At 32.8% G+C, this 22800-nt stretch overlaps 1 protein-coding gene across 2 annotated transcripts; it reads left to right on the top strand.

Annotated features, from left to right (window-relative positions):
* Positions 1 to 262: 262 nt before the first annotated feature.
* Positions 263 to 20223, top strand: LOC138316183 (prolyl 4-hydroxylase subunit alpha-1-like). 2 transcript variants are annotated; one of them, XM_069257748.1, is made up of 13 exons: positions 263 to 359; positions 1835 to 2001; positions 2463 to 2767; positions 5547 to 5598; positions 12214 to 12359; positions 12936 to 13100; positions 13697 to 13761; positions 13985 to 14096; positions 14515 to 14568; positions 14666 to 14731; positions 16106 to 16174; positions 16942 to 17038; positions 17486 to 20223. In XM_069257748.1, exons 2-13 carry the CDS (start codon positions 1989 to 1991, stop codon positions 17563 to 17565), a joined length of 1224 nt encoding a protein of 407 aa, XP_069113849.1. In that variant the 5' UTR covers positions 263 to 359; positions 1835 to 1988; the 3' UTR covers positions 17566 to 20223. The 2 variants fall into 2 exon arrangements, with proteins under 2 accessions (XP_069113849.1, XP_069113848.1); XM_069257747.1 differs by having other exon boundaries at positions 16942 to 17104.
* The last annotated feature ends 2577 nt before the right edge of the window (positions 20224 to 22800 follow it).

The raw sequence follows: 22800 nt of genomic DNA, 5'->3' as shown, positions 1-22800 counted from the left end.
AAAATAGTATCATTTATACGTGAAATGTTTAATATATATCAGATTGAATATTTGCATTAATCTTGGACATAATTTTAAAAATATCAATAACACAATGCCCTGAGGCCAATTTGCAGAATAAATCAGAGTCATGGTATGTTACTTAGAGTGGGATACCGAGAAACAGCTGCTATGGAAGTTGTTACGGTCAGTCTTCTGGTAATCGTTGTTATGGTAACTACTGTAACAACGGATGTTGCTACATCCGGGTACAAACTGGCGATCGTTGTTGAGAAGGAAGGTCGATTAGTGGACGTACTTGAACGTTACGTCACGGTTACCCTTGCCAACCATTCCTATGCTGACGAAGCCGTACAAAGGTCGGTGTGATTTTTGTATTTAAATAAGTACAAATATTGAAGCAAACTTTGTAAGGGAAGCAAATGGAAACTTCGTTTGCATATGATATCACCTTCTTGTAAAGTTTTGTGGCTATTTTACGCCCCTATATACTTCAAATGTATATGGTCACTTATGCTAAGGTACGTAGATATGTCATATATCTAGACTTAACTATCGCGCATGCTGCAAGTGAACACCAAACCAACGAATAAACATTGTGGGACGAGATACAGTATTTCATGCATGTTAAGCATTCGGCTGCTGCACATAGTTCAACTAAATATGACGGAACTTTGTTTCACACCAGGAAGGATGATGTTTAAGGTTCTGCTCTGATGAAAAGTCAAAATTTCATGATGACTAACTTTTTTCTATTATAGATTTTTGGAAATAGGAATCCACACCAAAGTTAAAAATGGAGGAAAAGTAATGTGGTGATGGGCTTGATTTTGAGCTATAATGAATCAAAGATAGCTCTTTGACGTAAATTGTGATTTTACAGGAAAGTCACTGTTTTCAACATACACACGACAAACTTAAATAACATTTTGCGAATTAGATGTCAGAAAAGTATAATTATTCACAAAATTGACAAAGCAAATGTTTTCCTGGAGGAAATGATAAAATCACACAGTCAATCTATTATTTTTGTTTAGAACAGCTGTATATGTTACTCCTACCTCCTAAATTTTGAAGATAAAAATACCTTTTTTTTACCATTTTTGACAGATTCAACGCTTCGCAGAAAAAGTTCTCATGACTAATGTTTTCTAAAACTTTACAGTTTAAAAGAAAAAAAGATGTTGTTTATAATACCAGTCATGAAAATAGAGGGGTCAGTGTACTTGATTTTTTACCCCCGTTACAAAATTTGTTATTTTTTAACATTTCTGTAAATGTAAAAAAATTAACACCAATAGGTTATACATTTAAGTGCTTATCGTTTCATCTCAGTAAATTTAAAAAAGACTTGCAGCAAATACTCATTTGATATTGCTAAAATTGATGTCGCACCGGCGAGCTAAGCTAAAATTTTGAAGTAGAAACATGTGAAATTCACTTGAAATGTACTTTTTCAAAATGGCCGCCAAATTGGTCACTTCTTCGAATTCGTGTATAACAGATACTACGAGTATTAGAAGTATGATTTATGACATATTCTCTATATGGCAACTTGCTACACTTTGTGGTGATTAGTTTTTTTAAAATCTCAAAAACTCTTTGACTAATGTATAATGTTGAAACGAGACTTCATCAAGACTGCAACCTCACCGGAGCAGATTCTTAAGCGTGCTCATATACTCAATGTGACGCTGGTGCTTTATCATTTTTGATGCGCAGTTATATATTAGTTGATCAGAAAGGTAAAGACATTTTCAAAATTGAAAGTATGATTTGAGCCAGGTCAGCTATACACCTGTTAGTATTTAAATACGATTTGATTTTTTGTAAGATTCTTAACGACAATCAAGGAAGAAAGGTCGAACATACGGGACATAGTAGGATGGGTTGGCCATCCGATCAACGCCTTCCATCTGGTTGATAGAACAGTAAATGGGTGGAGTGCGATCCAACAGACTATAAACTGCAGCACCTGTCAATCAACCATGGCAACCCAGGGTAAGAATACACACAGACGGTTGGCTGGTCGTGAGCGGGTTGGTTATGTATAATGCATAAATTCCAGATCAAAACAAAAGTAACCCCGAATTAGTCGCCTTTCACAATTATGTATGTATCAGATTAGCAGGTACAACATAATGTAACTTAGATCTTAAGTTACACTAAGGCAAGTCCTAAGAGGTTTAACTTAAATTGGTTAAAATGTATGATTGTGAACGTTTGCTATACATTTGTATTAACTTGAGAAGGGAGGTGTGTCTACGAAAAAGTCAAAGTTACGCACCGTTGATTACGAATAAAATGAATAGAATGCTTAGAAGGTGAAAACATAACAAAAGTTTGACGAATTTGACTTCTGGTTAAAATCTGATGAATATGTTTTGTATAACAATCAAATATCCAATATATTAAAGACATTAATATAAAATTTTCTCTGAAGCCAAAGTATTTGGTTTCAGATTTCAATTCAGCTTGGAAGAGAATCACAAACGAATATGGTATATGGACAAGCAGTGAAGACCTTAACATTGCCAGAACTGGTTTGGAGAGACTTCACCAAGTTTATAGTTTCGATCTAAAAGAAATGATTACTGGGACAATTTATAACCTGACGACATCCCCGCTAACTATTGGTGATGTCATCTCTATAACCAAAGCACTAGCGGTAGAGAAACGGATTAAGTGGTACGAAGCCTTCTTAGAGTTAGATAGCGTCACCGAAAAGAAATCCATCCTTTACAAACTGGCCATCGACTACCACATGGTAAATACTCCAAAATGCTGCTCCAAGATATCTTTAAGTTTTGTGAATATATTAAAGAATATCACGTGACAAAATTTCATTGCACTAAAAGCATATTTGGTAATATTTACTAAATAAAATGTATAGTGATAAAAAGGTAAGTATATACATTGAGGTTAACTCTTCAACCTACCTCGAGTAAGAAAAATAAATGGATTAAACGATGAAAAAACAATTGGATGGATTGTCTGATGGACGTGGTAGATTGGTTTGGTAGATGGGTTTGGTAGATTGGTTTGGTAGATTGGTTTGGTAAATGGGTTTGGTAGATTGGTTTGGTAGATTGGTTTGGTAAATGGGTTTGGTAGATTGGTTTGGTAGATTGGTTTGGTAAATGGGTTTGGTAGATTGGTTTGGTACATGGGTTAGGTTGATTGGTTTGGTAGATTGGTTTGGTAGATTGGTTTGGTAAATGGGTTTGGTAGATTGGTTTGGTAGATTGATTTGGTAGATGGGTTTGGTAGATTGGTTTGGTAGATTGGTTTGATAGATTGGTTCGGTAAATTGGTTTGGTAGATGGGTTTGGTAGATTGGTTTGGTAAATGGGTTTGGTAAATTGTTTTTTGTTTGTTTGTTTGATTAATTAACGTCATATTAACAGCTATGGTCATGTAAGGACGGCCTCCCATGTATGCAGTGTGTTGCGTGTATGTTGCGCGAGGTGCGTGTTTTGGGAGACAGCGGTATATTCGTGTTGTGTCTTCTTGTATAGTGGAACTGTTGCCCTTTTTATAGTGCTATATCACTGAAGCATGCCGCCGAAGACACCAGGCAACACAACCCACCCGGTCACATTATACTGACAACGGGCAAACCAGTCGTCCCACTCCCGTTATGCTGAGCGCTAAGCAGGAGCAGAAACTACCACTTTTATAGACTTTGGTGTGTCTCGGCCAGGGGACAGAACCCAGAGCCTTCCTCACAGGGGCGAGCGCTCAACCATAGGCCAAAAGTGAGGTGGTGTCAAGTGAGACTCTAGGAAGAACAAAGTAATTTAGGGAGAAAGAAAAGATAAGATCCTAAATTTAGTCGCCTTTTACGATCATGCAATAGGGGCAGCAGGTACAATTCTTACGCCATACCTGAAGGAAATTGGTTCGGTAGATTGGTTTGGTAGATGGGTTTGGTAGATTGGTAGGTTGGTTTGGTAGATTAGTTTGGTAAATGGGTTTGGAAGATTGGTTTGGAAGATTGGTTTGGTAGATTGGTTTGATAGATGGGTTTGATAGATGGGTTTGATAGATTGGCTTGGTAGATTGGTTTGGTAGATGGGTTTGGTAGATTGGTTTGGTAGATTGGCTTGGTAGATGGGTTTGGTAGATTGGTTTGGTAGATTAGTTTGGTAAATGGGTTTGGAAGATGGGTTTGGTAGATTGGTTTGGTAGATTAGTTTGGTAAATGGGTTTGGAAGATTGGTTTGGAAGATTGGTTTGGTAGATGGGTTTGATAGATTGGTTTGATAGATGGGTTTGATAGATGGGTTTGATAGATTGGTTTGGTAGATTGGCTTGGTAGATTGGTTTGGTAGATAGGTTTGGTAGATGGGTTTAATAGATGGGTTTGGTAATTTGATTGATTGGTTTGGTAAATGGGTTAGGTAGATTGGTTATGTAGATGGGTTTGGTAGATTGGTTTTATAGATTGGTTTGGTAGATGGATTTGGTGGATTGCTTTGGTAGATTGGTTTGGAAGATTGGTTTGGTAGATGGCTTTGGTAGATTGGTTTGGTAGATGGGTTTGATAGATGGATTTGGTAGATTGGTTTGGAAGATTGGTTTGGTAGATGGATTTGGTAGATTTGTAGATTGGTTTGATAGATTGGTTTGGTAGATTGGTTTGGTATATTGGTTTGGTAGATGGGTTTGGTAGATTGGTTTGATAGATAGGTTTGGTAGATTGGTTTGGTAGATTGATTTGGTAGATTGGTTTGGTAGATGGGTTTGATAGATGGATTTGGTACATGGGTTTGGTAGATGGGTTTGGTAGATTGGTTTGGTAGATTTGTTTGGAAGATGGGTTTGGTAGATTGGTTTGATAGATGGGTTTGGTAGATTGATTTGGTAGATTGGGTTGGTAGATGGGTTTGATAGATGGATTTGGTACATGGGTTTGGTAGATTGATTTGGTAGATTGGTTTGGTAGATTGGTTTGGAAGATGGGTTTGTTAGATTGGTTTGATAGATGGGTTTGGTAGATGGGTTTGGTAGATTGATTTGGTAGATTGGTTTGGTAGATGGGTTTGATAGATGGATTTGGTACATGGGTTTTGTAGATTGGTTTGGTAGATGGGTTTGGTAGATTGGTTTGGTAGATTGGTTTGGAAGATTGGTTTGGAAGATTGGTTTGGTAGATTGGTTTGGAAGATTGGTAGATTGGTTTGGAAGATTGGTTTGGTAGATTGAGTTTGGTAGATTGGTAAATTTGTTTGGAAGATTGGTTTGGTAGATGAATTTGGTTGATTGGTTTGGTAGATGTGTTTGGTAGATGGGTTTTGTAGATTGGTTTGGTAGATGGGTTTTGTAGATGGGTTTTGTAGATTGGTTTGGTAGATGGGTTTTGTAGATTTGTTTGATAGATGGGTTTGGTAGATGGACTGAGTAGATTTCTATTTTAGATTTGTCAGTATATTGACGGACATATGGAAAATGGGTCAACAACAAAAATATAATCAATATGAAAGGGATTATATTTTTCAATGTACATGTATGTAACCATACCGTGTAACATTTTGTTTCTCTAGACAGGCATGTCAAGGAAAGCTTTGGACATTCTGACAGATTTACAGAAGACAAGTAAGTTACGATAACCAATATATGCGGTTTTTTTCTATAAGTATTTATTTGTATAATTAAATGTCTAAATTTCGATGTCACAAAGGCATGCATGAGATGTGCTTTTAGTTCTAAAGATTTAATGCGATCTAAGTTGAATGCTTTTTTCATTCAGGAATTAAGTTAGTCACTTCGGAATATAATTACGAAGTTGCTTAAATTGTTTTGCAAAAAACTATTTCAAGTATTAATATGTCTGAAAGGATTCCCTTTTTTGAAAAGAGTAACTGTGACGAAATACCATCTTCTGCCCATGTTTTTATTTAATATTTAGTCGGTCGATTAGGTCATTAAGATTGTATGTCCTAAACATCAACGAGACGTATTCTAGCTGTATTTCCCAGTTCATATTTCATTTTTTTTCTTCAATTTTTATGCCCCATTCATATGTCATCAACTGTAATTACAATAAGAAGACAGTGCTTTATATATATATATGATATGTATATATATATATATGTGAATGACCTTATCTGTGCACAAATTGTATACATCATTTATGAGGAAGATATTATAACAATTAACATGATTTAAGTTTGAACAATCACGGTCAAAGTTAGCAATATGGTTAAAGGAAAACACCTATTATTTAAACATAAAGTCATTTAAAATTTCAATTACACAATGCAAGGAGTTTGGATCATCAGATAAAGTAAAAGACGTGTCATCTGCAAATTGGTTTATTAAGTACTCTGAGTTATTTATTTTGATACCATTTAAGTTTCATTTTAACTGCTGAACTTTAAAATTTCAACACATATGATGACAATATATGGACTAGGGTCGCCTTGTATAACTCCACCGCAAACACTAAAAGTAATTGGAACAGCACCCATTATTCAATACGCAACATGAATTATTATTATAAAAGGTTTTTATCCATTTTATAAAAGATGGACCAAAGCCATAAAAATCAAGTGTTTTTAAGATGAATTTGAATTTTAAAGAATCTAAGGCCTTTTCAAAATCAGTTAGTAATAATAAACTGGAATATTGTCCTTCTCTGTAGTTTCTATTATGCCATACACTGGTTATTAGCCTTGTACATTCGCTAATATACCTATGTTTTAGGAAACCCTTTTGTGTTTCACTTATTATACTGTCTAAAATTGTTTTGAGAAAAATGAGGAAACTATTTTGTAATCTACAATCAATAAAGTTATCGGCCCCCAATTTTACATATCATTTAGTTTTACATTCTTTAGGAATACATGTTATCAGCCTTTGGCGTTGTTTTATAGAAAGTACTCCCTCGTCATAAGCTTGATTGATAAAATTAATTAAACATCTGATATCAGTCCAAACTACTTTGAAAAATTCAACAGTAAATCTATCCATTTCAGGTGACTTATTGTTATTCATATTTTTAAGTGATTTCAGACAACCCTGGAAATTTATTTTCCCCTCTAATCTACTATTTTGTTCATAGGTTAATTTATTTATGAATGGATTTTCATCATCAAAAAACGTTTCATTTACACTATTATCACTGACATAAAAACTGGTATATCTAAAAGATCATCTTGCTTGTTTGTAATTTCCTCACCTGTCTCTAGCATAACTAAGTTGAAAAAAATAACCTGGAACTCTCTCACCTTCAATTTTCAATCTTCATTTTGCTCTCTATATAATGCCCTTAATTTCGTTTTCCCTTATCAATTTCCACTTGTTTTCTACTTCTTCAATTGCATTTGGTTTTCTATTTTCCTCTTGTTGTAGATTCCCTGGCTTTAACTCTAGATCATTCACTAATTTATTCCTTTCACGCTTATTAAATGTTGAGTAGGCAATAGTTTTTCCCTAATAACTAATTTTAAAGTTTCCAAAATAACTGATCATTAATTGATAATGATACATTGTAAATGTCTTCTTCTTCAGGATTGATAGCATATTGTTCGACAGTATCCCTAATACAATTTTTGACAAGATTTACATGTATTTAAGTAGCATTGTATTCAATATCATTTAATAGACTATTATTGAACTTCCTTTTGCATTATGATTTATACCTTATTTTCAACAAAATTAGTAAAATTAACCAATAGAGATAGCTACACAACTGCCATTGAGATAAATAGGTTTGTCGGTTGTACAGACTGTGGACGTTGATACGTCACATTCGTTGATATTAAGAAAATAAATAATACTATAACATACCACCAACATTTCTGTAACAACACATAGTCTGGCATTTCAACTCTTTAGACAAATACCCAACTGTGTTAACATTGCTTCTAATGATAATTCCGATACATTGTATCAAATTTAACTTCAAGAAAAACAAGACTGAAATTCAAAGGTATATTAGTGGATGTCTTCATATCAAATATGCCAGAAATGGAAATTGCCAAGTTATGTAAGATGCCTAGTATATTATTATACCAATTATCTACCATCAATATCATGTGTTTTAGTTTTACAGTTACTGTATGTATATGGATATTCATTACAAGATTTTTTACTCACTTTTTTTTTTTTTTTTTAAGGATTATCACTTTTCACTACCTTAATTTATGTTCGTAGTTATTTTATTTTTATTTTTTATTTTCAAAAGGCATTTCAATCAATACTATACATATATATACAATGAGAAGTAACATATATAAGTATCAAACAAGACTTCATTGATCTGCACACATTCATAAATAAGATTTGGAGAGATATTAATGTATAGTACTGAGTTTTATGACTGGGAGACAGAGGAAAAGCGAGAAAGTAGTGGAGTGAGCGGTAGGGAGACTGTGATCGGAGAAAGAGAGAGAGAGAGAGCAGGAGGGGGGTGGGGGGGGGGGGGGGGGTAAAGGGTTTGATAGTGTGCATCTTAAAACTATTTGTAAATAATAAGCGTCACATCAATAATTTTTCAAAACAAAAATATTTAAGTGATGGGAAAGTTAACAACATGAATAAAAAGTTGATGTTGGTATATGAACAAAAAAAAAAAAAAAAAAAAACCGTCATGGTTAAGCCAGGTTTACTATTTTCATCCACTTTTTCCATTCAAAATTTAATTTCTCTATATAAGCTTGATCTTTTCCGTATGCGATATGTTTCTGTACAGCATGGAGATCTTTGATGCAGTTTACCAATCTCATTACATTCAAAGAATTTTGAAAACATCTAGTTCTATAAATATACTGTTTAATCACAAGGATAATTTCATTATCAATCCTGTTGTATATACCATTTTGTCTAAAAAGTCCAAAAAGCATTGTTTCTTTATTGATAGAGAATGGTATGTAAAGGATATCCAGTAGACACTCAAAATCAGTTAAAAAAGCTTGTACTTCGGTACATTCCCAAAAAATATGAGTAATTGTCTCCCTTTCTACAGAGCAGAACACACAGTGAGGATTATTAGAGAGACCTACTTTACAAAGATAAGAATTTGTTGTTAAGATGTGGTGTGAAATTCTGTATTGTAGCCACTGCAATTTAGTATTATGAGTAATTCGAAATGGAGTATTATAAATCTTTTTCCATGAATCCTGGTCATAATCAAATAATTCACCCCATTTACTCTGGCCAGTAATATTCGTTTCATTTTGAATAAGAATTTTATAGAAATCTTGAGATCCACGAGTCCTTTTCAGAATTATTTCCAAATGTAATGGTGTTGATGGAAAAATAACTTGTGTATTACTATTAGGAAAAGGGTGTATATTAAGGTAATTTTTAATGTTCAAGATTAATCCATGATATTCGAGAAAATTACAAATTCTACCATGAATTTCACAAAATTCGTTAAAAGAGAAGAATGATTCAGTAGTGTTATCTTTAATCAAATCCTGTATATACATTATTCCTTTATTAAAAAGTCTTTGATAAAAAATAGTTTTGTTCCCTAATTTTATATTTTCATTATACCATATAGGTGATTTTAACACATTGAATTTATACTTATTAGATTTAAACAATTTACTTCTTAAATTATACCAAGCTTTCAGAACATCAGTCCAAAAGACATTTTTTTATCCTTTTGATGATTGAGTTTAAATAATCACTGCCACAATTGGCTAATAGATTAAAATTAACTTTAGTTTTCAGAATAGTACACCACTTACATTCTGTTCTATAGATTCTCCTTATCCAACTTATTTTACTCACTTTTTGAATGTTATATAAATATATATTGAGTGACATCCACGTGATAATCTAATAAAACATTTGCATATATTGTTCATTTAAATTGCACTTAAAGAATGTTATGAAATTGTTACTACAACTATCGCAAAAAATACTTAATTGTTTTGCAAAGTCAGTTTTTTTATATATTTTAAAGCAGATTTGCATCAATGTATTGATGGTTACCTTTAATATGTAAGGTAGATTGCTGAGTCATTGAATATACATAAACATGTCGTTTAGTCTACGCTTTCTAATTATTTACATATCATTTAGTATATCATATTCTATATAATTATCATATTTTATATACCTAGTATAAAGTAATCAGAAATTTCTATGGTGTTTTAATATATCCAATTGCATATTAAGATAGACTAATTTACATCATTTTTCTATATATCTATCTACGTTTATACACCTGGTAAGTAAACCAGACATTTGCATGGTTTTTGCAATATTCTATAGTATAGTGTATATTAAAGACTTCTAAATATTTTTTATATCAATATCCGATATTAAATGCACCTAGTAAGTTCAATAGATATTTGCATGAACATATACATATGTTTAGTGACCTGTACATAAACTAGGGTTGCTACATTTGTATATCATGAACTTGAATTTCTTATTGAATTCGATCAATATCAACAAATTACAGACTGAAAAAAAATCACGATTTACTTGTTTAATATGATATATGATTGTGTAGCAGATAACCCAACAAATGCACGTGCTTTTCATACGAGTACTGCTAAAGGTATTATGTATAGGTTTATACCCTAGTACAGGTGAACAAATATTTGTAACACTGTGAGAACGTGCCCGTGTAAATAGACTCTATATGAGCATTTACCGCCTACATATGTGTACGCACTGTGGAAACAATATTTATTTTCATTTCAAAATATTTTTATTAAATCATTTGATTTAATAGGGATTAGGCAGCATGCTATGCCTATATAAGCCCTATCCCTGTGGATACATACATGAACATCTCAAAATCATATATATAATATATGTAATTTTACAGACAATATTGAAATTAAATATATATTTAGGATACACTTATAAGTAATACTATGATAACACTCCAATAATGAGCAGGTATAAAAAGCATGTTAAGTATATATATATATATGCATACCTATGTTTTTGTTTATAGTTAAAACGTGGATACTGTATAGCCAGATAATTATAAGTTAAAATGGATTCATATCAGTTCAATATATACAGTTCCTTGATTTAAATCAGTTGATATTGATTTGAATTTAATTTGAATTTTGATCCCTCAATATCACTCCCACATAAGCCATTCCTAGTGACCGGGCAGTACTATAAAAATATATATTCTTATGTACATCATTGTAATTATTGTATTATGTTCAAATCAAATTTTAAATGAACAATAACTAATTTCACAACTCGACGAGGAAAACATCACGTTGCATTTTTTATTATAAGTTGTTTAAAATTTTCATTGCGCCATTCCCATTGTCACTATTTACTTTTTTCCTGACCAACTTCAGAAATGGTGATTCCTTCAGATATGCTAGTTTGTGCTTTGGCGTTCTTCTGGTCTCATCTGTTTTCTTTTCCCAAGTTGTTCATACCGAAGCTTTGTCAAGGTAGAAGGTCGGGCACGACAGAAAACCCCACTTTGGTCAAGAATGATGTCTAATCTTACCATGATGTTATGTTTGCCTTCGGAACCATAAGGAAATCTGTCAATAGCTTGGGACAGCATGAGTTTGACGACGTCATTATTTATTTTGAGACGGGTTTTTAAGAAGTTGTGTATTTTCATCAAGGAGTCTTGAGACTTCTCCTTCGTATCACCCTTTTATTCCCCTCACTACAAAATTCCACTTCCTACCCCACACCTCGAACGCCAAACGCTCATTGGCCTCTTTATTAACCTCTTCTTCTATATGTGGGATGGTAACGTCATGGTTGGATTTGTTCGAGTCATTCAAGTTTTCAACCAAGAAAATTCAATGATGCAAGTGATTCAATGATTCAGCCTTATGTAATCTTATATTTATATTTGAAATATCGTCTTCCAATATTTCAAAATATTTTGACATACTTTTTTCCAGTTGTTGGAAACATGATAATCGTGAAGTCAGTGCAGGTATATTTGTTCGACATTGTTTGTTTGTGACATACACGCTCCTGTGGTGTAGTTGTGCTACACATATACAGAGTCACCAAATAAACACAAGTCTAAAACACATTTCTGATAAGTGTTGATAACAGATTGAGTAGCATTGTCTAGAATTCAAAACTGAATCACGTAATTAGTTTCAGTGGAATAATGGCACAATATAAATGTTAGAAACATACAAAACAGTCGGAGTCGTATCTAATCGTGTCCTCACATCATACCGGAAGTTAGATCTCATTCTAACTTTGTTTTATTTTTCTGAATGATGTCGATCAATACCCCAGGTACTAGGCCTATGGGGAGTCTTATAAACATGATCAGACAGAAGGCAGAATCATCCAAACAGACTGTAGACCAGGAGAACTCCGAATTAACAGAGGAAGATATTATGGATAACACCTATAGACAACTATGTCAGGGACTTATACAGGTACGTGCAGTTATATTATATAGCTTTCCACTTAAATTGTCAAAAGTTCATTTTGTTTGTAAAATACAAAATATTTTTAACAAAAGAAAATATGTTATGGAAAAATTGTATTCCTTTTAATGTGAAATATGACACGTGAATCGTTTCAAAATTCTTAAAATAAAATAGTTATTATTTAAAGATAAGAAATGTGTTCGTTAAATAAAGATATTTTTCAAAGCCTAAAATTGTATTAAAAAATAAAAAAATAAAAATACGAATTAAAGTGATTTGAAGATCGATGTTCCAAGCGTATAACATGCACTGGGGTACACATAATTTTCACTGATGAATCTTCAGTATGAAAATTACGTCACATGCAATTTTTAAAGTAACAGTGTATGTTTACTAACATGTAAGCATATGACAATAAAATAAATCAAATATAATTCTTATATCCAAAATAAACTTAAAACTTTTGGTACAAATTTTCAATTGGTTTTAACTTTCGTCATCCCCGACTAAAAGAAAAAATCTTAAAATTTAAAAAATGATGAATGAATCTGATATGGCTAACACGTGTGTTTGGTGATTCAGAGAGACGTCTATGAACCCGCGCTGTTTTGCTATCACACGGAAACAAACATCCCCTATTACAGGATAAAGGAAGAGGTTCTTAGCTACATACCAAGGATTTCTCGGTTCCATGACATCATCTCGGATTCGGAGATTGCACATCTACAAATAACAGTCAAACAAAATGTAACTATAGTTGATACGTCGGCTTTCGTCTGATTTAAGGCAGGAATAAATAAATGTGATAGTTAGCTGTAAAAAACGAATAGAAATGTAATGAAAATTGTGAATTAAAAATAGCAAATCTATATAGAAATAATTTAATGTACATGTAATAATATCTATCACGTTAACTGGCTCGTTCAGCCATATCATATAACCATGTCATAAACATCGTAAGATACTCATATAATAATGACTCCATGATCAATTGACTCGGTATACGGAGATGTCAAACTTGCGCCTGATATCGTCTATCTTATATAAAAACCAAAAGGAAAGCTTCGTCTATATTTCCATTAATACTGTCACATGATAGATATAGACTATGCATTAGGTATGTGATTAATAGAAAATCGTTAAATACTATGATATGCCACTCGCCTAAAGTATCGTGACGTGACATATCATGCTATTTAACTAGTTTCATGAATTCCATATTGCATAGCCACGAGAGCGAAATAAGTAATGACTTAAAAAGTTATGTAGCTCTCATGAATATCGTCCATCAATATACAAATGTACGATCCAACTGTTCGAATAAATCAGTTGTTTGATTTTAGCTAAAACGTGCCCGTGTTTGGCATAAAGGTGTAGCTGTTTATGTTGACAGCAGAACAGGTGAGAGGTAAGTGGCGTATTCTAAAAAAGTCACTTCAATGATGATTGATAATATGTTAATAGACTGAAACTATTATGATTTATAGGACTTGATCAGACATCTTGTCACAACCACAGGCTCTAAACAATTTGGTGTGATCTCTATCTAAATGTGATGAATTTACATCAGACCTACCATCATGTACCGCTCTTTATTTCTTTATATCATTTTCTTTACGTCTTGGAAACAGTGCACAAGTAAAGAAGACGATTACATGTGTGAAGCTGGAAAAAAGGATAGAACTAATAACAGGACTGGACCTAGCAGATAGGCAGGAAATCAAAACGGCCGAAACACTTCATGTACGATAGTATTATTGGCGTTAATGTCTTGGTCAGGGAATTAACATATTTTTGGTTGTCCCCGTCGGTTCTCTCTAAATGTTGGATAAAGGTTGTTTTTAGTGCCCTATCTTTGACTGTCCTCTTAGTCGATGATCTAATCAGCAACTTTATTGTACTAAATACCTTTATTCGACACATTCAATGATATGTTATTATATTCTCAATACTTATTTAAATAATATTGATAGAGAAAATTATAGAGGAAGTAAATTACTTTACTGCTAAATATATGACCGTTCATGACAGTGATAATTGTTTTATAATTTCCGTTCAAATATGTTTTAGGATCACAATATTGAACTATATTGTGGACATGCCGTGGCATTACTTTTCTGTACGGTAGGAGTTTCAGGATGCCTTTCATTTTGTTTTTTAGGTGGTTAACTACGGTATTGGCGGGCATTATGAAAGGCACTATGATTTTTTCGATGTGAGTACCAAGCATATTTCCTATTACATTACATAAGACCAAAAGATAATAACTATTTACATCAACTTTGTGTCAACTTTATGTTTGCTTTTTACAGGTTCGAAACAGTCCAGATAAAACACATGGAAGTCAAAACGACAGAATAGCAACATGGATGTTTTATGTGAGTAAGACGTTTAGGGTAATATTAAAAAGTCCTTATATCGGACAGATGTTGGCCACGGGGCAACATCATCCGCACTTTTTACAACACAACTGACAACAGCGTCCGCATAAATTTAAAACACAACTGACAACAGCGTCCGCAAATATTTATAACACAACTGACAACAGCATCCGCACTTTTTATAACACAACTGGCAACAGCATCCGCACTTTTTATAACACAACTGGCAACAGCATCCGCATATATTTATAACACAATTGGCTACGGAGTCCGCATTTTTATAACAAAACTGGCAACAGTGTCCGCATTTGTTATAACACAACTGGCAACAGCATTCACACTTTTAATAACACAACTGGCAACAGCATCCGCATATATTTATAACACAATTGGCTACAGAGTCCGCATTTTTATAACACAACTGGCAACAGTGTCCGCATTTTTAAAAACACAACTGGCAACAGTATTAGTGTCCGCATTTTTATAACACAGCCGGCAACAGTGTCCGCATTTGTTATAACACAACTGGCAACGGTGTGAGCATTTTATAATACAACTGACACCATTGTACGCATTTTATTACACAAGTGACAGCAGCGTCCGCATATATTTATAACACAACTGGCAACAGTGTACGCATTTTTATAACGCAATTGGCAACAGTGTACGCATTTTTTTATAAATACAACTGGCAACAGTGTACGCATTTTTTATAGCACAACTGGCAACAGTGTCCGCATTTTAATAATACAACTGGTAACAGTGTCCCTTTATTTTATAAAACAACTGGCATCAGTGTACGCAATTTTATAACATAAGTGGTAACAGTATCCCCATATTTATAATACAAATGGCAACAGTGTACAAATTTTCATAACAGAAATGGCAACAGTGTACGCACTTTAATAATACAACTGGTAACAGTGTCCCTTTATTTTATAACACAAATGGCATCTGTGTACGCATTTTTTATAATATAATTCTGAAAGCCAAATTCACTGTTACACCAAAATCTAACAAAAGGTGCCCTCCCTTTATGATGATGTTTCTTATTTGTTTGAATGGCTTAGCGTTGACTTCACCTGATTTCATTGGGAAAAAAATTGAAAAATAAAACATATCAACCTTGGTCCAGAGGTCGAGTATTCCTCTTCCATCGTTATGCATAATTTGAGTTCCAAAACTTACGTAAGATAACCCTATGCGTTGATAATATTTGAACTTAAAGAGAAGTCGGGGTTGAAGTCATGCTCGTCTAGTGTTTTATTTTAACTGTAATTTAAATACTTTACAATAGACTAGAAGTAACAAATACGACTGTTACATCTTATTGACGATTTCGTGTGAATTTGTATGATTGTATTTTTCCAGCTCAATAATGTGAAGGCAGGGGGCGCTACAGTCTTCCCAAAAATCAACTTGAGGATATTACCAATCAAGGTGAGAATGCAATGTCATACAGATTCCCATTATTTTGATTAAATTATCATTATTGTTTTTAATTTCATTTCAAAAAGACTCAAGTTAAACCATATCGATATCTATCTAAAGATAATGAAAGATGTTGATCTCATTAAGAGCAAAACACTTTACTCAGTCGGATTTTCTTTCTCCTTGTCGTTGAAAGAATATGTATACTTTCATTGACTAATACCTACTTAATTTAAAGCAGGGTTATTTCTCCTCTCTAAAATCCTTCCGCCTACAAACACACGACACAATGATATCACTGATATTGTATATTGTCGTACAGTAGCTGTCTGTAACATAATTGTATGAAGTAGAATGTACATCCTTGTACCGAACCTGTGCCACAATATTTCACTTATAAATATTTTTGCTATTATACATGTATTTTCAAATACACACCTATGCCATGAAAAAGAAATAAATTTCTTTGTAATATGTCAAGACAAATGTAAATTGTCAATCGAATCCCTATTTGAAGTTTGTTTACACTTATGCTGTAAATGATAAAAAAAGAAACTGTCGGAACAACGATCGCTGAATGACAGTCACATATGTACAGTTTACAGTACACCACATTCAGCCATTTACACGTGCGAAAGGCTCTCATACTCCCCATGTCGAAATGTACGACACTGCATTGGATTAATCATTGATCAAATGATAAGAGGACTATACATACATAGATTAGAAGTACATACCATATAATAAGATTGTAAGTATATGTGTATGTTTGACAGGGATCTGCAGTGTTATGGTACAATCTCCTGCCCAGTGGTGAGATAGACGAGAGATCACAGCACGCCGCATGTCCCGTTATACTGGGCACCAAATGGGGTAAATCACTTGATTTGTACCTTATCAAAACGATCATGGCATGTCCTATACTGGGCACCAAATGGGGTAAATCACTAATTTTACTTTATCAAAACGATCATGACATGTCCTGTTATACTGGGTACAAATGGGGTAAATCACTTGATTTTTACCTAATCAAAACGATCATTTCAAATTACAAATACAACGTACAATATTGATATCGATAGTGACAATGGTTTTAACATCTATGACCAGGATTAATGCGATAGATATACTGTATTAACGGAATATGCTTTACACTACCTTTCATGAATTACTTTTTTAAATACTGAAACTAAACCTTCGGTTATTCAGAAATAGCTCTCTAACCATGTGTCTCGAACCTTGTTGTCATATCTATATGATCGAAGATCCTACCACATATTACACAGTTTAAAAAATGTCCGTTATGATTTTTTTTCACAGTAAGCACAAAGTGGGTCCGCGAGTTTGGTCAGGAACTCCGGAAACCGTGTGGATTGCATCCCATGGCAGAGCATTCTTGACGACCTTTCATTTCCTACGTCAAATCGATGGAAGCTTAGTTCCAAAATAAACGATACATTTAAATTTGTTAAATGCGGACAATGTTGCAAGTTGTGTTCTGTATTGATATAATATTAGACACACGTTCAGCATTCTTTATTTATGAAGCTAACCTAGAGAGTGATAACAACAATTAGGGGTAGAGATTTAGCTTTATTATGAGACCGATTTACATCGATGGAAGAAATAAAACTCGCCAATTAAGTCATTTTTATCTCAATTAAATATTTATAAAGTACATAAACTATTTTGAAAATACAAATTGTACAAAAATATATGCTCAGAAAACAGGATTTGATGTTTCCACTATATATACAAATATATAATAAAACAACTTGTGAACTTCAAAAACCTAAATTGTGCATGCAAAAACTGCAAAAAATATAAATAAAGTAATATTTTTTAAAGAATAATAATGTAAATTTTCACTGTTTGACCTTTGACCTTTGAAATTACCATGAGTCAAGAAAAAATAAGATATTCTAAATAGCATACAATATGCAGCTGACCCTTATGTATCTTTTTTTGCTGATCATTGAGTGGCCGTAAAACAGCTCTAAGTGATACCCCGCCTTTCTTATACATAACGTATTAGTGTTGTGGCTTAGTGAGAGAAATAGACAAAACAAAACAGTCCGATTTAAAACCATAATTGTACTTACTGGGCTAAGAGATTGTTTCAGCTATTTACAATGAAATACGCAATTGTTCAAAAACGTATACCATTTCATAAAGATCTTTAGGTTTCTTGATCATGTCATGCAGTGTATCAATCTTCGAATGGTTGGCAGGATGTGTTCGTACGGCGTGTGGCTACCAAAACAACAGAGGGCATCAGTCATTCATTTAGTTTTTATAGATTTCAACTGAATCTCAGGTATGTTATATTTTATAACCATTGTACACATATCAAGGTAAAACAGGCTCATTGTGGTAATCACACACTGGTAGTATATGCAGTAGATACTGTAATCAAACACAATCCTTATGAACGTACTTTGTTCCTGAAATGTACATTTTTAGCACCTTTCGTCACAATTGACAACCTACGCAACGAACTACGTCAACAGTAAAACCTAAGATTAGCCATGACGCAGTTTTGATTAATTTGTGTATGTTTAGGTGCACATAAGAAGTAATTCATAGGCTTGCAAGATGCAACTAGTTAAACAAGAGTAATGCGTATCTACAGACATATTATGTTTATAAGGATCCAGTGTTACCTGGAAAACAACCATTGATATTATTTCCTTGATCCATAGCTTAAACAATGCATAATACCATAATATTGATTCCGACGATTAATGCAAATATATGACATGTAGTTTTTCTAGATTACATCATCTTAAATTGGAAACGATAGAGAGAAAAAACGAGCTTCGATAAATGAAATAAAAAATAACAGAATTTAGTAGCATGTAGAAGAGTATTATTTGATGCACTCATTATTTTGTAAGGATGATCTCCCTTAGTCCGATATTGAAGATGCATATACAATGTATATGTCTAATGAACACAAAACACAACATTAAATCATTTATTTTGCTTTGGGTCGATGCGCAATCTGTACTTTTTACCATATAAGACATAGTGCCACGGAATGTTTTGGGACGCAATTAATTATATTTATATTCCATCTTGAAGTAAAATAAGAAGCTCAAACTTTCCAATAATGGTAATGATGTAAGGTAAGTAACTTCTGTAACTGTAAAATACTAATTCGTCTGATCCTGTTTTTGAAAAATAAAAAAATACTATTCGTCAGCGGTGGAGCATATTTAAATATAAATAACATGACCACCCCATTAATCATGCGGAAATGTCATTGTACATTGGTGGTGGTTTTAGCAAAGATATTCCAAAGTTGACCGGAATTATAAAACGTCATGCTCCGATTTTCATTTTATATTAAGTATGTTCCTGGAATCTGTGGAATCTAAGTTCGAAGTGTGGAAAATTTCATAGCAGCATCTGACTTTTAGATTCCCTATCAGTGTCACGTTACGGTATATCCCGCCATTCAATTTGAATTTAGAGATCTTCGGGGATCAGGTTTCTGAATCTATTCTTTAATGTGAAAAAAACCACCAGCATTATTGTTTGTAATATTTTAGCGTAAGTTTATGAAACGTAAATAGCTTTTCCTACTGTCAATTCTGAATATCAGGTCTAGTTTAATATAGGAAATTAATTAACTTCTTTAAAGGATATATCTTCAATAACACGAATATATTGTTCGCATCGTACAAATTGTCTATTGGATCTTCTATATGAGGTGTGAGCTTCATAATGACTTGACAGATATGTTGGGATTCGGACGGGCATGCCAACAGTATACCGAATAGACTGTGCTTACAATGTGAGATGAATTATTCATTATTCTTAATATGGATTAATATCAAAACAAAAGAAATATCATATAAGTAAATATGTTATAAATTATTAGATTGAGTAGATTTTCTTTTGTTAGATATCAAGAAACATAAAAGTTATTGTACTATATATGGAATAATAATAACGTCACTTCGTCATTATTCGGTGCAGTTATATGTACGGGTCAACAAAAATATTCATGTCAGAGTGTGCAATTACCGTCGGCCTCTACAGTCGTCACATTGGTGCAAGGAGGATATAAAAATAGCATATATCTGATTTTTGTCATCATTTTTGTAACCAGTGTTTAGGGTTTGTACAGGTCAGGATAAAATTGATTACAAACTGAATTGTGTCCTCGTCATCTCTTTCATTTAAGTAGAATATTATGTCGTTAGCATTATAAATCATAAATCATTATTTGGATTCCACATTTATATACACTAATGCATGTACTCTATATAGACATAATATATTATTGTAAATGGATTTTTTAGGATTTCAGGAAAAAAATCAACCCGGAAATGGGAATTATATATCTATTTTTCGATCCAAGATATATTTGTAAATATTTAAATAATCATATTTCGTCAGGATAAGACGGATAAAATTATCTCTTTCCTTTCTGCTCTCTTTCGAGCTTTCTAGCTAGTTGACACATGTTTTTTCGCACTTCAATTATTTCACTCCATACTGTTTCCATTATGACAGATAATAGTAACTCTGTTAAATCGGCAAATTATCATGGTTTAGGGGAAAAACTAAAACGCAAAGATCTTATTTCACATCTTAGAGGTTTGAAAACTAATATCATATGTTTACAGGACATTTATTTCACAGAAGAAAACGAAAAGGTTATTAACAAAGAATGGGGATTTCAGTGTTTTTTTAATTCCTTTAAATCCAATTCTAGGTGTTTTGTTTAGAAACGATTTTGAGTTTAAACTTATCAAAGTGAAAAAATGGGTAAAGCCTAATGGCATTTTTAGCAATTGAAATTCAATTAAAAAAGGAGAAATAGAGAAAATAAAAAAAAAATTATAAGGACAGTTTGATGAAATCAACAGCTTAATCGATTGAGGAGGGCGAAAATCCCACATTACTTTTTTAACTTAAAATGAATGGTGAAAAGGTTACACAGGCTACACAGCAAGAATAAATTTTACATGAGGTTAATATTTTTTTTCTAAAAAATCTCTATAGCCCTGGTTGTAATTTGGAAGATATTGATTTGAATAACTTATTTCAAAATTATGATATCAGTAAAATTAAAAGACTCAGAAAAATTGGAAGGATTGATTACTTTACAGGAAGCACGGGTAACTTTGAAAAGTATGAAAAACAACATAATTCTAGGTATTGATGGTATTCCAGTTAAATTTTTAAAATGTTTTCCGGAATTTTTTAGGTATTTAACTTTTTTGTTAGATCAATCAAATCTGGGTTTTATTCATCAAAAGCTTGAGACCTATCACTCTGCTCACTGGTGTCTACAAAATTGCCTCGGTTATAATAACTCGTAGAATAAAACCTGTATTAGATAGATAAACTTATAGATAAAGATCAAACTGGTTTTCTTGCGGGACGTTTCATTTGGGAAAACATAAGGTTGATTTATTATTTAATGCAATTCTCATAAGAAAAACAATCCTAGAATGCTTTGTTAATTGAAAGCTTTTGATTCAGTGTCTTGGAATTTCATCGGAAAGCCCTATAATTGTTTTGGTCTAGGCTCAGATATTATAAATTAGGTAAAAAAATTCATAGTAATGTTAGTGAAACAAATAATCAGGGTGGAAATCTTTCAACCTTTTTAAGGTACAAGGAGGCTGTCGGCAGGGGGACCCTGACTTCCATGTTAATTTGAATGAGATGCCAAACATGACCTTTGCTAAAAAAAAATAGAAAAAAATAAAGTCTTTGATAAAAACTTGAAAAAGAAGATCACTTACTCCAATAGACGAATTCGGATAATCAAATATTTACTTATTTCACGATTAAATCATTTGTTTATGGCATTGCCAAATCCCGATGCATCATTTATCTCAAAGGTGAATACCACAATCTTTGCATTTTTATTGAATAACAAGGTTGATAAAGTTAAAAGGGATGAAATTATGTAAAGATCTTTTAAAGGGTTGCCTTAAAATATTTAATTTGAAAGCTTACTTGTGTTATTTAAAACTTGGTTGGATTTTTCAAACTACAGCTAAATGGCAAATCATTTTAAGAGTTTGGTTAATTTGTATTTTTACAAATTTGCCAGAAAACAAAATGTCAAATAAATTTTGGATTGATGTTTTTAAAGCATGGAATACACTGATCAAGATGACTGATAAGAACACACCTACACAGGTAACTATTCAGAAAACTTCTACTTGGTTTAATGAAAATATAAATGTTTTTACAATTAATGATATATTAACAGACAGTACTACAAAGAGTTTTTACACTTTCAATGAGTTTCTCCACGGGTACAATGTAAATACCAACTTCCTTCATTATCATACTATCATATCGGCTGTTAAAGAATTCTTATCATCGGCTGTAGTTCCTCAATCAAAATTTGTTATCCAATTGTACCAGTTAACAATGATTTTTTTTCTGAAGGAAAGACAAGGTACTAAAGATGTTTTTTATAATATTTTTAAACACAACGAATCTGTGCCTTCTGGTAAAGTTAAGTGGAACAAAGACTTTGATCTTGATGATGCAACTTGGTCTGAAATTCACAAAATTCCATTCCATATTACTAAAAACACAAAGTTACAATTGTTTCGGTTCAGAATAAATCACCAGGTCTTAACAACAAACAGTTTTCT

The sequence above is a fragment of the Argopecten irradians genome, chromosome 2 (assembly GCF_041381155.1).
Source record: "Argopecten irradians isolate NY chromosome 2, Ai_NY, whole genome shotgun sequence".
Classification (NCBI taxonomy): Eukaryota; Metazoa; Mollusca; class Bivalvia; order Pectinida; family Pectinidae; genus Argopecten; species Argopecten irradians.
The sequence above is the reverse complement of the archived record's forward strand: the minus strand, read 5'-3'. Positions and strand labels throughout refer to the sequence as shown.